This window comes from Pleurodeles waltl, chromosome 4_1 (assembly GCF_031143425.1).
Source record: "Pleurodeles waltl isolate 20211129_DDA chromosome 4_1, aPleWal1.hap1.20221129, whole genome shotgun sequence".
NCBI classification, from domain to species: Eukaryota; Metazoa; Chordata; class Amphibia; order Caudata; family Salamandridae; genus Pleurodeles; species Pleurodeles waltl.
The window spans coordinates 711,652,040-711,670,040 of record NC_090442.1 but is presented as its reverse complement, the minus strand read 5'-3'; the positions used below and the strand labels follow the sequence as shown (position 1 = coordinate 711,670,040).

General features: G+C 49.0%; 1 protein-coding gene across 3 annotated transcripts in view; it reads left to right on the top strand.

Annotated features, from left to right (window-relative positions):
* The window catches only part of TASOR2 (transcription activation suppressor family member 2), a 759,889-nt gene that overhangs the window by 135,720 nt on the left and 606,168 nt on the right, over window positions 1-18,001 (top strand). For all 3 annotated transcript variants that reach the window (XM_069229296.1, XM_069229295.1, XM_069229294.1), the window contains exons 10-11: window positions 40-140; window positions 1,298-1,401. In XM_069229296.1, the coding sequence (XP_069085397.1) occupies window positions 40-140; window positions 1,298-1,401 (205 nt within the window). The remainder of the gene's footprint in view (window positions 1-39; window positions 141-1,297; window positions 1,402-18,001) is intronic.

The following is an 18,001-nucleotide window of genomic DNA, read 5'->3' as shown; positions in this document are numbered from 1 at the left end:
CTGCATTCCTTTATACCTCCGTGTACTTGGTTTCAATAGGTCGGATACACTCGAAATTAAAGATATCATGAATATATCTGATCTGAAGAAAATGCTTCCAGAGGACATTTTCAATAAGTGCAATTACACCGATAAAGAAGGTATAGTTTTAAACTTGAATTAAAGAGCTATTTTGTTTGAGATATCTTTTGGGGTGTTTTTTCTGTCATCCAGTTATTATTGATGCAAATAGCTTCTGGGTATTATTATTCATTTGATCATTTGTTTTCCGCAACAAAAATGAGGCCTAAATAAGGTCACTGCATATAAATATCATAAACACAGTATTATAAACTTCTGTGTGAAAAAATAAGAAAATGAGGCCTGCTTCTAATTTTGTTAAAGTAACTTGTAAACTATGTTTAAGGTAGTGTATTTGCTGTGTAGTCTTAACATTTGCCCAATTTTGTAGATGGTTTATAGCATGATACATTTGATTTATCTGTGCATTTCTGTAGCAACCAGTTAATGCCCACTCCTAACTTTCTGTAAACTACATTAATCTCAATAAGCTACCAAATTCACTTTCAAACAGCTGTCCTTTCTTAAGAACAAATACATGAAAGAAACCCATTTACTCCAAATATGGTTGTTTTCTGGTGTACCCCACCATGCTTGTTAAAATCACTGGAGCTGCCTGGGCTCAGGATTTGGAAATAAAATTAGTGCTTCCCAAGGGCTGCCACTCTGCAGGAAATACTTCCTCTCTTCTCTGCTGCTAAGATCATTGTGCTGAGAGACTTCAGTGCTTAAGAGAGGGAGAAGGCAGCCTTTATTTTTTGGAGCCACAAGAGATGCGAAAGTGATGTTGACTGGTGTAATAGAAAGAATGCGGTCAGTGCTGGAGCTTCAGTAAGACGACAAACCACCTGACCGAAAAAAAAGTTGGTTGTTACCTACACTCTGAGCCTGTTTAAGATCATTTGAGTGTCCCTGGTACTTCAAGTTTTTATAAATGCAGAGTCCTACCTACTAGACCCTTATTTCACAATTCTGTCCTTATTTTTCCTTTTTGAGTACATGTTGACCCTGAGATTTCCTGGCTCTAGGGATGAAAGAAACAGTATAAAAGAAGAAAATAGTTGCTGGGAAACAAAGAGTTTTTAGATCTTTCGAAACCAGAAATAATTGGCTTTTCATTACTAGTTATTTACAAGATATATCTTTTGAGATTAACTTCTATGTACATTTAGATGGGAATTTTGCTATTGATATCTTTCTTCGCTTTTCAATGATTGTCACTGCTCTTCTTTCCCAGTGAACTTTGAAGGTATTTATAGCAGTCTGTATGACGTAGTGACATCCAGTTCTGTTGAAGAGAAACTGCAGAAGTTGAAAGAATACATGAAGAAGAAGGAGTTGGTAAGCATGATCAGTTTTATTGATGGATCTCTCTACATGTATGTATTACCAGGTGACATAGTACTAAGTGTCTCTGAAATGTCTTTGCTTATCTTAAATAAGTTCATTTTGGTAGAATTAAATGATTGGGTACTCTCTCCACTGCCATTGATAGATGTATTTTGCTTCCCACTAGCCATGTTAGCCATTTTCTCCCCTCTAACTGTGAGACATTGAAGAGTAACGGTGTGCATCAATATAATAAATGAATGAAGAAAAGCATGTAGATGGCTTGGCAGCCAGTTCAAAAGCTTATTTTGCTCATCGAGTGTTTTGTGTGTCCTGGGGTAAGAGAATCAAGAGTTGGTTAAAACTGCTAGATATACATTAGGTGTTAAAATAGCTCTTACTGTGTGAGAGAGTATTGAGGCTCAGGGGGGGCTAATTTCCAAAACATACTGCACACTTTACACCCCCGCACCTGCAGTTATCAGACTAGTTTGCAGTCTGCCACTGCGGAAGGCATATCACCTAGCCAGTGGGGTGCCCTGTGGCATGACATACTAAAAGCATATCATAGCATCTCCCTCAGGGAAACAGTATCAATAGTATTACACCCCAGCCCGCCTTTCGACTATCTACCCTGGCACATCCTCTTTGTGCTGACGATGTAAACAGGACCAAGAGACTTCAGTTGCATATGGTGGTCCTGCAGCCTATCGCTGCCTTCTAGGAAGTGTAAAGCCATATTAAGGTCACAGTAAGATACCCCCTTCCATCTTCCTACACTATGGTTATCCTGGGATTGCAACCCCTAGATTTGAAATTGATGACCCACACTAATTGGATGCTTATGAGCTACATGCTCCAGACGGCCAGACAACTTGTGGCCCTAGGGTAGAACAAGACCACTCCCACCCCTCCCCCCAATGGTTCTCGCGCCTAAGGCATACCTTGGCGATGGAACAGATATCCCACAATTTAAATGGTACAGAATCCAATTTCCAGTCAGTATGGCAACCCCTGATAAAATATCTACCTGCATAGAATTCACTTGCTTCAACCCACCAAGACTGCAGGTGCTCCAGCTCTTTGCCTGATCCGTCAATGTTGCAGCCCTGAGTAATCGACTGTAACACCATTGCCTAGCGAAGGGAACAGCTACGATATCTTTTAATACTCCAAGATCGAGCTGACACCAAGACACACTGCCTGCTTTGACCTGGACCCCCCCAACCGCGTTCTTGTTATCTCTTTGGGTGTTTGAATTCCTCCACATTAATCCAGTAGATGGCACCTGTTGCGTTACAGATAATCTGAGGCTATGCTGTGTGACGAATGGTTAACATTGCACTTCATGTATCTTGTTACTTGCAATTCCTCATGCTAATCTATGCTATGTGAGCTCCATACCTGATGTTGTGATGTAGCACAACTGTCGCCGCCTGCTTTGAATAAAATTTAAGAAAGAGATTATGAGTTTAAAAAATAGCCCTTTTTTTTGTAGGTTGTGATATGTTGTATTTGTTAAACATACAAATGAACTAGGCATTAATTTACCTGTGACTTAAGCTGCTGTCCTACTTCAATACTTCTTGGAAAAACAAACATTAACATTAAAAATATCTTGCATTTGTTGCATTGTTTCAAGCAAGAATTAGGCAAAGCTGTGTGGTGAGGCACTAGAGAAAATCTAAGTGGTGTACCTATCCAAGTTCCACCTGTGCTAGCTTGGTGGAACTAGAACCTGCTTGCAGTCTGTCTTCCTGTACTTGCACCAAAGTAAATTTTAAGGTTTCACTGCTTCATATTTCGATATTTGTGCCATTTTGTTTAGACTTTGTCAGTGTATGGATATTTTTCTGTTGGGTGATCTTTTTGTCCTGCAGCAGTATCTGAATTTCCGCTGGGTTGCCACACTGTGCTCTGGAAAGTAAAACACAATAGTATTGTGACTAGAGTCAGCAAGATATAGCATTTCCACTCCTGTATATTCCTTTGACATCATAGTGCTTTCTGGAAACATAGTGGGGGTTTCCTTCAGTCCATCTAACACATAAAATGTTTTTTATATTAAAGCAGAGGACTGAAAGTATGGATTTGCTGACATAGAATGACCTGGTAACACCAACCAGTGTTTGTAGAACTTATTTTTCTTCTGTAATGTTCGTAGCTGTTCCCCCGTTCACGTCTAAAAATATTACAAAGCCCCATTAGAAAATAACTGCATAATATCCATTGAAAATATATAAAGTATGGGGCTGTGGCTTTAGTGCTTGCTAACATGGCCACTGATGTCCCATTGACACAAAGGGGAGGTGTGATACGGAGTAGGTCAGTGTGATAGCGGTGAGCCAAGGAATGCGTTTCACAGGGATTCGAGTAGTGGCCCGTACACAGTGTGAGACCTCAAAGGTACAACCACAACCAAAGCCACTAGTGAGCCTGAAGCCAATTGATACAGCACTTGCTGTGTCTGGTGCTCCCCGTTTACTTGGTTGTGGTGTTGAACCCCTGCAGTCGGAAGGGGTGGAGAGTGTTGCACCCGTGTGCTGAATGCCCATCCAAAGTTGTGGAGAAAGCTAATCATCTTGAACAACACCACCCTCTAGGCATCTTGCATTCTGGATTCCACAGCAACCACAGCTCGGACACTGTCCTCATTGCAGCAACCTACTACATCTGAACAATCAAAGGGGAAACTACAGCGCTCATACTACTCAACCTTTCTCAACCTTACCCTCGGGTAGGTCGCTCCCCTGCTCACGCAGCGCCACCAGTCCCTGACTGCCCTCCTCACCGTTCTCATCCTGTGAGTGTGTGCGAGTGTGCCCCCTCTTTACCCGTGTACCCCGAGTGCTTGTGCTGACTGACTGACCGGAATCCTCCTTTCTTCCCGTGTATCCCGTGCGTGTCCCCGTGAGTGCCGTGTGCCCCCTCCTGCCGTTCTCCCTCATTTTCAGCCCCTCCCTTTAGAGTTTTACCTGGCCTCTCGCCGTTTTTTGCCGCCGTTCTTTTTGCCGCCTTTTTCGCTGCTTTTTCTTTTTCCCGCCTCCAGATTCCCCCGCCCGCCCGCCTCCCGCCTCCCAGCTGACCCCTCCTCCCCGGCTACCCTTAAATGGCGGCCGCTGCGAGGCAGAGGTAGCGACCACTGACCCTCGGGTAGGTCGCTCCCCTGCTCACGCAGCGCCACCAGTCCCTGACTGCCCTCCTCACCGTTCTCATCCTGTGAGTGTGTGCGAGTGTGCCCCCTCTTTACCCGTGTACCCCGAGTGCTTGTGCTGACTGACTGACCGGAATCCTCCTTTCTTCCCGTGTATCCCGTGCGTGTCCCCGTGAGTGCCGTGTGCCCCCTCCTGCCGTTCTCCCTCATTTTCAGCCCCTCCCTTTAGAGTTTTACCTGGCCTCTCGCCGTTTTTTGCCGCCGTTCTTTTTGCCGCCTTTTTCGCTGCTTTTTCTTTTTCCCGCCTCCAGATTCCCCCGCCCGCCCGCCTCCTGCCTCCCAGCTGACCCCTCCTCCCCGGCTACCCTTAAATGGCGGCCGCTGCGAGGCAGAGGTAGCGACCACTGACCCTCGGGTAGGTCGCTCCCCTGCTCACGCAGCGCCACCAGTCCCTGACTGCCCTCCTCACCGTTCTCATCCTGTGAGTGTGTGCGAGTGTGCCCCCTCTTTACCCGTGTACCCCGAGTGCTTGTGCTGACTGACTGACCGGAATCCTCCTTTCTTCCCGTGTATCCCGTGCGTGTCCCCGTGAGTGCCGTGTGCCCCCTCCTGCCGTTCTCCCTCATTTTCAGCCCCTCCCTTTAGAGTTTTACCTGGCCTCTCGCCGTTTTTTTGCCGCCGTTCTTTTTGCCGCCTTTTTCGCTGCTTTTTCTTTTTCCCGCCTCCAGATTCCCCCGCCCGCCCGCCTCCCGCCTCCCAGCTGACCCCTCCTTCCCGGCTACCCTTAAATGGCGGCCGCTGCGAGGCAGAGGTAGCGACCACTGACCCTCGGGTAGGTCGCTCCCCTGCTCACGCAGCGCCACCAGTCCCTGACTGCCCTCCTCACCGTTCTCATCCTGTGAGTGTGTGCGAGTGTGCCCCCTCTTTACCCGTGTACCCCGAGTGCTTGTGCTGACTGACTGACCGGAATCCTCCTTTCTTCCCGTGTATCCCGTGCGTGTCCCCGTGAGTGCCGTGTGCCCCCTCCTGCCGTTCTCCCTCATTTTCAGCCCCTCCCTTTAGAGTTTTACCTGGCCTCTCGCCGTTTTTTGCCGCCGTTCTTTTTGCCGCCTTTTTCGCTGCTTTTTCTTTTTCCCGCCTCCAGATTCCCCCGCCCGCCCGCCTCCCGCCTCCCAGCTGACCCCTCCTCCCCGGCTACCCTTAAATGGCGGCCGCTGCGAGGCAGAGGTAGCGACCACTGACCCTCGGGTAGGTCGCTCCCCTGCTCACGCAGCGCCACCAGTCCCTGACTGCCCTCCTCACCGTTCTCATCCTGTGAGTGTGTGCGAGTGTGCCCCCTCTTTACCCGTGTACCCCGAGTGCTTGTGCTGACTGACTGACCGGAATCCTCCTTTCTTCCCGTGTATCCCGTGCGTGTCCCCGTGAGTGCCGTGTGCCCCCTCCTGCCGTTCTCCCTCATTTTCAGCCCCTCCCTTTAGACTTTTACCTGGCCTCTCGCCGTTTTTTGCCGCCGTTCTTTTTGCCGCCTTTTTCGCTGCTTTTTCTTTTTCCCGCCTCCAGATTCCCCCGCCCGCCCGCCTCCCGCCTCCCAGCTGACCCCTCCTCCCCGGCTACCCTTAAATGGCGGCCGCTGCGAGGCAGAGGTAGCGACCACTGACCCTCGGGTAGGTCGCTCCCCTGCTCACGCAGCGCCACCAGTCCCTGACTGCCCTCCTCACCGTTCTCATCCTGTGAGTGTGTGCGAGTGTGCCCCCTCTTTACCCGTGTACCCCGAGTGCTTGTGCTGACTGACTGACCGGAATCCTCCTTTCTTCCCGTGTATCCCGTGCGTGTCCCCGTGAGTGCCGTGTGCCCCCTCCTGCCGTTCTCCCTCATTTTCAGCCCCTCCCTTTAGACTTTTACCTGGCCTCTCGCCGTTTTTTGCCGCCGTTCTTTTTGCCGCCTTTTTCGCTGCTTTTTCTTTTTCCCGCCTCCAGATTCCCCCGCCCGCCCGCCTCCCGCCTCCCAGCTGACCCCTCCTCCCCGGCTACCCTTAAATGGCGGCCGCTGCGAGGCAGAGGTAGCGACCACTGACCCTCGGGTAGGTCGCTCCCCTGCTCACGCAGCGCCACCAGTCCCTGACTGCCCTCCTCACCGTTCTCATCCTGTGAGTGTGTGCGAGTGTGCCCCCTCTTTACCCGTGTACCCCGAGTGCTTGTGCTGACTGACTGACCGGAATCCTCCTTTCTTCCCGTGTATCCCGTGCGTGTCCCCGTGAGTGCCGTGTGCCCCCTCCTGCCGTTCTCCCTCATTTTCAGCCCCTCCCTTTAGAGTTTTACCTGGCCTCTCGCCGTTTTTTGCCGCCGTTCTTTTTGCCGCCTTTTTCGCTGCTTTTTCTTTTTCCCACCTCCAGATTCCCCCGCCCGCCCGCCTCCCGCCTCCCAGCTGACCCCTCCTCCCCGGCTACCCTTAAATGGCGGCCGCTGCGAGGCCGCGCAGCGGGCGCGCCGCTGGCGCGCCGAAGGCGCGCCTAAGGCAAGCCCGTCTGCGCCCGTCCGCGCCTGGACCACGCCTAGCGCCACAACCCCTGGCCCCCGCGACCCCCACCTCCCCCGCCTGACCCACAACTCCGCCTTCCTCACTGCTCTCAACCCCGGCCGCACGCCGGCCTGCTGCCGCGCCACCCCGAAGCGGACCCACGGACCCTTCACCTGCCGCAACTGCCATTTCACCTTCCTACGAACTCACACCACACCCAACAGGAACGACTCGCCCAGAAACAACCTCAACTGCATCCTGGTCAACACCAGATCAGTCCACAGGCACGCCATCGAACTGTGGAACCTCATCGACTCTACAAACCCGGACATCGCCTTCCTCACCGAGACCTGGATGAACCCCTCCTCGGCACCCGACATCGCCATAGCCATCCCCGACGGCTACAAAATCATCAGGAAAGACCGCACCAACCGCACCGGAGGAGGCATCGCCATCGCCCACAAGAGCTCCATCCGCATCTCAACCTACACCGACAACTCACTGCCCGACGCCGAGCACCTCCACTTCTCAATCAACAGCTACCCCAAGACCACCCTCAGAGGCACCCTGATATACAGACCACCAGGACCACGCACAAAGTTCAGCGAAGACATCGCAGACTTCATCAGCCCACACGCACTCCCGTCCACCAACTACATCCTCCTAGGGGACCTCAACTTCCACCTGGAGAATCGCACCGACAACAACACCACCGCCTTATTGGACAACCTCGCCAACCTGGGACTGAAACAACTAGTCAACACCCCCACCCACTACGCCGGACACACGCTGGACCCCATCTTCTCCTCCAGCAAACACATCTCTTTCAGCCACACCACTGTACTCTCCTGGACAGACCACAGCTGTGTCCACTTCAGCTTCAAGAAAACCAACGAACACCACCACGCCCAACAACCACCAAGAAGACAGTGGAACCGAATCTCCTCGGAACAACTCATATCGACCCTCTCTCAGAACCCACCCACCAGCACTACAGACCCCAACGAAGCCGCCAACAACCTCACGAGCTGGATCTCAGACTGCGCCAACCTCCTGGCCCCCCTGAAGACCCAAGCAAACAGAAACAGCCACAAGAAAAATTCCTGGTTTACCCCCGACCTCAAGGACTCCAAAAAAGAATGCCGCACCCTCGAGAAGACTTGGCGCCTCAACAAGACCGACGAAAACATGTCTGCTCTCAAAAACGCCACCCGCAAACACCACCAACTCCTCCGCGCAGCACGAAAATCAGCCTTCCAGAACAGACTAGACAGCAACGCCCACAACAGCAAGGAACTATTTGGCATCGTCAAAGAGCTCTCCAACCCCGACGCCGAAAACAACTCCATCCCTCCCTCACAGGACCTCTGCGACTCCCTCGCAGCTTTCTTCCACCACAAGATCACCGACATCTACAACAGCTTCACCACAACCAACTCGAACCCTCCACCGGAACCCGCCACCGACAACACCACCATCCACACCTGGAACTCAACCTCCACTGAGGAAACCACCCGCGTCATGAACTCCATCCACTCAGGATCACCATCCGACCCCTGTCCGCACCACATCTTCAACAAAGCCGACAACATCATCGCACCCCACCTCCGAGACGTCATCAACACATCCTTTTCCACCGCCACCTTCCCGGAGAACTGGAAGCACGCTGAACTGAACGCCCTCCTAAAGAAACCAACAGCAGACCCCACCGAACTCAAAAACTTCCGGCCCATCTCGCTCCTACCATTCCCCGCCAAAGTGATCGAGAAAATCGTAAACGCTCAACTCACCACCGCCCTGGAAACCAACGACTCACTCGACCCCTCACAGTTCGGCTTCAGAGCTAACCACAGCACCGAGACCGCCCTCATCGCAGCCACGGACGACATCAGATCCCTGACCGACAAAGGAGAAACCGTGGCCCTCATACTCCTGGACCTCTCTGCAGCATTCGACACGGTCTGCCACCGCACCCTGATACGTCGCCTAAGCAACGCCGGCATCAGAGGCAAGGCCCTGGAATGGATCACCTCCTTCCTCTCCGGAAGAACTCAGAGAGTCCGCCTCCCCCCCTTCAGATCCACGGCTACGGAGATCATCTGCGGCGTCCCCCAGGGATCCTCCCTCAGCCCCACCCTCTTCAACATCTACATGACCCCCCTGGCGAACATCGCACGCAAACACGGACTCAACCTCATATCCTACGCAGACGACACCCAGCTCATCCTATCCCTCACCAACGACCCCACCTCAGCAAGAACCAGACTACACGAAGGCATGAAGGAAGTAGCGAACTGGATGACAGACAGCCGGCTTAAACTGAATACAGAGAAAACGGAGGTCCTCATCCTCGGCCCTACACCTACTGCCTGGGACGACTCCTGGTGGCCTCCTGCCCTAGGCAGCACTCCCCAACCCACCGACCACGCACGCAACCTCGGTTTCATCCTGGACTCTTCCCTCTCCATGACCAGACAGGTCAACTCGGTGACCTCAGCATGCTTCAACACCCTCCGCATGCTCCGCAAGATCTTCCGCTGGATCCCCACCGACACCAGGAAGACCGTCACCCACGCCCTCGTCACCAGTCGCTTGGACTATGGGAACGCTCTGTACGCCGGCATCACCATCAAGCTACAGAGGAAACTACAACGAATCCAGAACGCTGCTGCACGACTTATCCTGAACATACCCCGCCACAACCACATCTCCGGACACCTGAGGAAACTCCACTGGCTCCCAGTCAACAAGAGGATAACCTTCAGACTCCTCACCCACGCACACAAAGCCCTGCACAACCGCGGACCAGAACTCATCAACCACCGCATCTCCTTCTACACTCCTCCTCGCACCCTACGCTCGACCGGACAAGCCCTGGCAGCCGTACCACGCATTCGCAAAGCCACTGCCGGAGGCAGGTCCTTCTCTTACCTAGCAGCGAAGACCTGGAACTCCCTTCCCAGCCACCTTCGCGCCATACAAGACCACCTTCACTTCAGACGGCAGCTCAAGACCTGGCTCTTCGAGCATTGAACCCCCCCCCCCCACAGCGCCTTGAGACCCTTACGGGTGAGTAGCACGCTTTATAAATGCGACTGATTGATTGATTGACCTCATCACAAGACTCCAAAACTCTAGAGAACAATGACCTGCTCTGATATGGCTGACCTCTTTTCTCAGGCCAGCTATATCTGGGCAGAGTGTGTTAGGTTCCCGCTCTAAACTTCTGAACCTAAGAACCTCATCTGCAGGGTTCCTCAAGGATCATTGCTTAGCTCCACCGTCTTCAGTGTCTACATGACACCTCTGGAGCTGCCCAACCAAGGTAAGTGTGTTAGGATCTTAGAGGTTGGGAAAGTACGAAACCACCCAAGGTAAGTAATAGAAATGCCCCAAGCGCCCATGTGCAGAGGTGTTACCTAGCCTTGTGCCCCATAGGCTAACACAGGACAGATGTGGTTGGAAGTTTTAGGATTCAGGACCCCGAGGAAACCAATTCGCACAAGGAAGGTTCAATAGTGCTCCCACTTGTGAATACCCAGGAAAGTGGAGTACCTACACTAGGGAGCCCAGGTGCATAGGGGTGAAGTGATGTTGTAAATCTTTGTTGGACTCAGTGGGAGCCTTGTTTGCCCATCTGCTGTCGCAACCTGAGGACCAGGTAGGTGGAACCCAAGGGCAGATTCCAGACAAGAAGAACCTGAAAAAGAAGGGGACATTGTTCAAACCACTCAGATATGTCCAGGCGGTGCAGGTAGGCAATGCCCACCGTTCTTGGGGAGAAGTTTCTGCAGGTCGGTGAAGGAAGTAATACAGCTGCGGAGTCCAGGTGATACAGGAAGGTCTTTGGAGTCGCCCACAAGCTATCTCACATCGGTCGCCGGATTGCAGAGGGGTCAGTGGTCAGCAGAACCACCAACAAGCATTCGCGCAAGCAGGAAGAAGATGCAGAGAATTTTGCAGAATGTTGGGGACCAGCAAGGTCCTAGCTACTCAGCCCTTGGAGGGTAGTCAGGGCTGGCCCTCAGCACGCAAGAGAGCCAGCAGGATTTGTTGGAGCCCCCATGAGGACCTACTGGCAGCAGGCAGAGGGAGTCGCAGGGAGGCCTCAGCAGCACAACAAAGAAGGAGACCAAGGCTGCAGGAGTTGCAGGGGGGGATGCTGTTCTTGGAGTTGCAGAGTGTTGGAGGCTGGGACTTCATGGAGATTGAAGGTCTTCTGGAGGAAGAGTCAACAAACTTCGTAACCCCAAACAGATGCGGTGCACAGGGGTTCTGTCCCATTAACTACAGCAAGGACCCACCGTCTCCCAAGTTGGTCACAAGACAAGTTCAACCTTGAGAGGGCGACAGAACCACCACCTGTGTAGCAGAGCCTTTTGATGTCTGTGGGACAGCAGGATTCACCAGCCGGTTGTGGTTGTTGAGGTGCCTGCGGATGCAGGGGAGTGACTCCTTCACTCCAAGGGAGATTCCTTCTTGCTTTCTGATGCAAACAGAATCCTTGTGACCCTGGAGGATGCACAGCCACAGATGTTGCAGAAATCTTGCAGGAGCTGGAGAAACAATGTTGCAGTGGAAGCCCTCCCAACAGGGTTCGGTCTTGTTTCAGTTCCTAAGGCACACCAGCAGCGGTTCCAGAGGCCAGGTTGCAGAAGAGTATTGAATAGAGTTTATTGTAGAGTCTTACTCAATTAATCTGGGGACCCACCCTAAGGGAGCCCTTAAGTAACCCTAATAGGGGGTTGGACACTTTCTGCAGTGACCTACCTATCAGAGGGGGTCAGGGTCATCACCTAGCTGGCCTACCCAGTCAGATGCTCCCAGGGGTCTCTGCGATCTTATTTTCAAGATGTCAAGATGGTAGAATTAAGTGGCCACCTGGTAGCGCTCTGTCTGGCTCCCTAGGGGAGGTGCTAGATGGTGGTGGTCACTCCCATGTCCCTTGTGTGGTTTCATGTTAGAGCAGGAATCGCGCATTCCTGTACTGGTGCAAACCAGTTTATGCAAGTAGGGCACTAAATGTGCCTTTCAAAGTAGTCTGGTGGCACTAAGAGGCCACCCCACCCTGGCCCAGAGACACCTAGTTATAAAGGAGAGGAGATCACGCCTCCTTTCTACAGGAAACCCTTTGTTCTGCCTTTCCCTGCTTGAGTTAAGCTCAGCAGCAGGAGGGCAGAACAGTCTTTGGAGTCTGCAGCAGCACTGCCTGGCATGCAGACCCTGCAAGGTTGTATAGGCAGATCTGAGAGATCCTCTAAGGAACCCCAGGAGTGCATGACATCATGCAACTGACACTGGAATCAGTGTAGTGGCATGATTCCAACATGTTTGATACCAAACATGCCTAGGTTCGGTGAAGCCATTATGCAGTTGAACTACTCGTGTTGATCAGTGTTCACTACATAACCTCAAAATGGCTTCCCTGCACTACAAAGTCCAGGGAATGGAGTCTTGGGTTGGTAGGGGGACCTCTGCTCATGCACTATTTCACGCAGGCTGCAATAGCAGGCCTGCAGACACAGTTTGCATAGGCTTCCATGGATGGCACAATACATGCTGCAGCCCACGGGAGATCCCTGCTGTACCAGTACCCTGGGTACCTAAGTACCATATACAAAGGACTTACTTGGTTGCACCAGTAAACCAATTGTTGGGTGTAAAAATCACCATACAACCAAATTTAGAGGAAAGAGCACTGACACTGGGGTCCTGATTAGTAGGATGCCATTGTACTACAGTCTAAACACACTGACACCAGGTGAAAAGTGGGGGTAGCTATGCTAGAAAGATGCTACTTTCCTACATACCCCTATTCCCCCAATGAAAAAAGAGGATAAGACTACCCTTACCCAGGTAAGTCTTCATTTTCTAGGTGAAAAAATCTGGAAAGTCCATCTATGTTTGTATGGTTACCCCCAGGCCCATGTTCCACTGAAAATTCCATCCACTTAATTTTTTTTACTTCATCTGTTTAAGCCACAAGAAGGGCTTGTAATCTGTCTGAACAATTAAGTGAGTGCCAAACAGGTAAGCCCTCAACTTCTTCAGGGCCCAGACCACAGAAAAGGCCTCCTCTCAATAGCTGACCAACATTTCTCTCTGGGGGTCAAACCTCTGCTGATATAAGCTACCGGTTGATCCTGGCCCTTTTACTTACGTTGAGATAGTACTGCTCCTGTTCCTATTTCTGAAGCATCTGTCTGAACAATGGATTTTTGTGAGTAGTCAGGGCTTTTGAGAATTGGAGCTGAGCACATGACCTTTCTCAGGGCATTGAAGGTCTCTTGACAGCTAACTGTCATTGTACCTTTTCAGGCATATTTCTGAGGGTGAGATTATTCAAGAGGGTCACAATGGAGCCATACCCTTCTACAAATCTCCTACAATACCCAGCCAGGCCCAGAAAAGCTCTGACCTGAGCCTGCATAGTTGGAGCAGCCCAATCCTTAATGGGTTGGATTTTGCTCGGTAAAGGTTGAACTTGGCCTCCACCTAAAAGGTGGCCCAGGTAAACCACTTCGCTCTTCCCTGTCTGCCATTTGGTAGGCTTGATAGTGAGGCCTGCCTTTTTCAAGGGGTCAGGTACATTCCTGAGGTGAACCAGGTGTTCCTCCCAGGCAGAGCTAAAGACAGGAGTAAAATCTAGATATGCTGCACTAAAGTCTTCTAGGCCTGCCAGAACTTGATTCACCAACCTCTGGAATGTGGCAGGTGCACTTTTCATACCAAAGGACATCACAGTGAAGTGATAATGCCCACCAGGCTTGGAAATTGCTGTTTTAGCTCTAAACCAAGAAGAAGGGGTTGGGCCCATAACAGTCAACAAGGCTAGGCCCGACAAATGGTGTACAAGACAAATTGCCAGTGCTGTGATTAATTGACCCTCACACAAACTTATATTTCCATTGGTGAGCAAATCAGTTAGAGGGACCACCATTTACCTTTTTTTCTTATTCAAAATATTAGATCTTGGTATAAGTCCTCACTCACTGATCTAAAAAATGCCCTAGATGAGTCAAGACCCTCACTTTCAGGTAGAGTTAATGACTGTGATAGAACAACATCAGATTGGCTCCTGAAATTGGCTGATTCAATAGTACCTATAAGGTCCACTAGGAAGGGACATAAAGTACTCTGAGCCCGATGGTTCACCCAGGAATTGGCTTGGGAGAGAGTGGCTTGTAAACAGCTTGAGAGACTGTGGGGTCGTTATTACCTAGAAGAGGATCAAATCTGTTACAAAAAGGCCATAATCTGTTACAAAAAGGCCCTCAATGTGTACCATGGGAAAATTCACAAAGCTTTTTTTTTACACTCCTCGAAGTAGAGAAGCTGTTCAATGACAAAAGGGAAATCTTAAGATTGTCTGTTGTTGTTTTTTTTTTTTTTTTACTCCAAAGCTAAACACCCCTCCTCACAGTGTCTGATCAAGATATGTGCAGTAGATTAAATTACTTATTTGAGGTCAAGACTCTTTAAATCCAGGCCAATATGGAGAATTTCAATGCCCATGCATCTGTCTGGTGAATTTTTAGGGCTGCCAGCAGGTACTAAATTGACACTATCATTATCTCCTACGGTAGATGATCTGAAGATGCAAATCTGGATCACCTGAGGATCCATTCCCCCGGCATATTTTGGTGGCTGTCTCGGACAACATTCCTCCAACATATTATGAGCTGTATTCAGTCAGGAATTATCACTAAGCCCAGGAAAAGAGCTAATGTTGTACATCTCCTGAAAAAGGCCAGTGCAGTCCCAGAAATTTCAGCTAATTTGCAACCTGTTAAACTATTGCCTGCAGATTTTGGAACAATGCATAAACAACCAGATCAATACTTGTCTTGCCAACAATAAACTCCTACACCCATCCCAGTTCGGCTTCCGCACTTGACACAGTACCGAGACAGCATTGCTAGAAATTGCTGAAGGGGTTAAGCTGAATCTAGATGCTGATCTTAATGTGGCCTTGGTGCTGTTTGGTGTATCTGCAGCATTTGATACTGTGGACCACAGTATCTTATTAAAAAGGCTGGAACATCTGGGTGTGGCGGATACTGCCCTCAGAGGGGTGGATTCATTCCTGGAGGACAGAGAGCAGGTTGTTTGAATGAAACCATACCCTTCCAAAGTCATCTGACATTGGGGGTGTCTCAGGGTTCTGCACTGAGCCTCACCCTTTTTAACATTTACCTGCCTTCTTTGGCGTATTTGGAGGAACTATTCGGTATTAGGATAATTTACTATGTGGACAATAGGACACAGCTCCTATTAACCTACGAAGGAGACTCGGCCACCGTCAAAGAAACCTTTGCTCGCTGCTTTAAAAGCACTTCTTGAGTTGCTTAGAAAGAACAAACTTCAGTGTAACCCACATAAGACCGAGGTTCCGTTGTTTGCGCTAAAATCCATCTCTGAGATGGCTAGAGGCCTGGCTGAACAACGTTCCACCTCTGCCACCCCCTACAGAGGTGGCATGGAACCTGTGTGTATTGTCCGACTCAGAATTATCCTTTAATGCCAGGTCTCATCGGTGGTGAAATCCTGCATTTGGGTTCTTCACCTGCTTTGAATATTTCTGCATTTGAACCCATGGGAGACACAGGTCACAGTGGTTAGGATATTGATACTATTATGGCTGGACAATGTCAGTGTCCTTTACCCGGGCATTCCAGAATATCTAATCCAGCACCTACAGGTAGTGAAAACATGGCGGTTTTCTTACAGTATAAGCTCCCAAAGCATGCTTCTTTATCGCTTTTTCACAGGAGGCTTCATTGGTTACGGTGCGTAAGCGAATAATGTTCAGGGCGTTAACTCTGACGCATCAAGCCCTCTACGACCCTTCTTAGCTGAATGAAAGGATCAAGGCCTACAGTCCTGGGAGAATGCTGTTTTCCAGTCAGGCTGGCCTGTTAACAGTCCCCTGCTTTAATAAACAATGTAGAGGGGGGTTTTCCTTTATGGTCTTGGCCGCGGGTCTGTGGAGCCAGCTTCTGAGACAGCTGAGAGTAATGGCTGAGGAAGGATGTTTTAAAAAAGCATTAAAACATACTTTAGTAGCTAGGAGATAGGGGACACTGGTTCAGGCTCCACGTCCGTTCAGCCTCTCATGCCAAAGCACCGGGACACTCTGGGAGTAGCCGTGCACTATATAAATATCCATCAGTCAGTCATGCGTTCATTAATTCATTCATCTTTTCAGTTATTTGTATTATAACCAGATGACACCCCCTATATAAAAGAATGTGCAAATATACTTCGAAAAGAATAATATCATTTGTAATTTTTTTCCCAATGCAAAAGTTGCAAACCATGATCTAATCGTTCAGAAAATGACGGTCAATTCCTGCACCTAAAGTATTGACATGTATTTTCCACTGAAAAAATAAAGATGGAAAGTCAGTTATGGCTGTGGTTTAAACATAAAAAACACTCAGATTTGCCAGTTATGGATGCAAGTGCACACAACACGTCTTCTTGATATTTTTTTTTAATTTTGTAATTTCTGTGCTGTTGGAAAATTGGTAGTTTGTACATGGGTGGGCAGCACAAATTACAGCATTTGTTGAGTGCCTCCTGCCATTAGCCATCCTCCGTTGTCTGCAGCTCACCCAGCATCCAACACTCACTGGCAAGTGTGACCTATAGTGAGATAGCTCTAGACAGTTTCCATTATTGGTATATATGTGTATGTGACTAGAAATAGATACAACCATAATGCAAGTTTTAAAAGGTAGATGGGGAAAGGTAAGCGAAGGTTCAAATTGAGGGAAAGATATTTTGGTGAAAATAATACACTACAGAAAAACAAGGGTATTGTAAAAAAAAAATGTTTAAAGAAGTAATTTCTTGAAAAAGATATTTTGGAAAAAAGATGTTACTTAGTAAATAGGGAAAAGAAAACAATATTGCCATTGTTAAATGGGAAATCAGGAAGATAAGCATGCCAGATCGTAAAGGGCTTCACAGTGAAAGGGACTGTAGCAGTACAGCGATCGAAAGGCTAGCCCCATCAGTGACATTATGGCAAACTGATTGTTAGTGCTGTAGATGAAATGGTGTGTATGTAAACGACCAATGGCAGGAGTAGTGGTCAATCTGCTATAGTGTACTCTTGTCGTATCATACCCCTTAACAGATTAATTGATGTCTGGCTGCTCGCTGCTTGGGGTAAATGGGGAGTAAGTGCAGGAGGGAGTGACTAGATTATCAGCCGTGCAGCCCAAGCCTGCCTGTATAACCTCTTGACAGTTACATTCCATTCTATTTTCACCTGCAAAGACAAATTCCCTCCAGAGAATGAGGATTTCAAGACAGGCCAAAGAAGGGTGGGTGAAATAAAACTTGCCCTGAAGTATTGAAATAATGGGACTACTAACATAGCTTCCTTTCATTCTATTCCTTTGCAAACTTATTTGACTTCAAACAAAAACACCAGAATATGTATTAATAATACATAAGAAGGGCTTTATTTTAAAATCCCAGAACCTCGTATATTTAGCATTTTCATTCCTAGGACATTTCCCTTCCTGGTGTATGTCTCTGAAAAAACAGAAAGAGTGAACCAGAGTAGGGCATGATTCAGTGAAGGAATTGACTCTGCACTCTTTCTACTGACATTTTACTGTTAGTGACCTGGAAAGAATTCTTCCAGTTTACCCTCTAGGCCTTTTCATACCTGCTTATTGTGAATGCCTTTGTTTTAGAAAGTCTTTGTTTCTGCGATTTTGCTTGGCAAGAAGTAGACTCAATTTTAACATTTTATCACATTGTTAGAACTATTTTCTACCTTTGCCTATTAATTTATATGGTTTTAATTAACTGTCAATAAAGTTGATCAATATTATTAAAATGGGAAAGTAGACTTGTCTGATAAGGTATGGATTTCAACATTGCTTGAGAGATTCATTAAGTTTAAGAACCATTTGATACCGC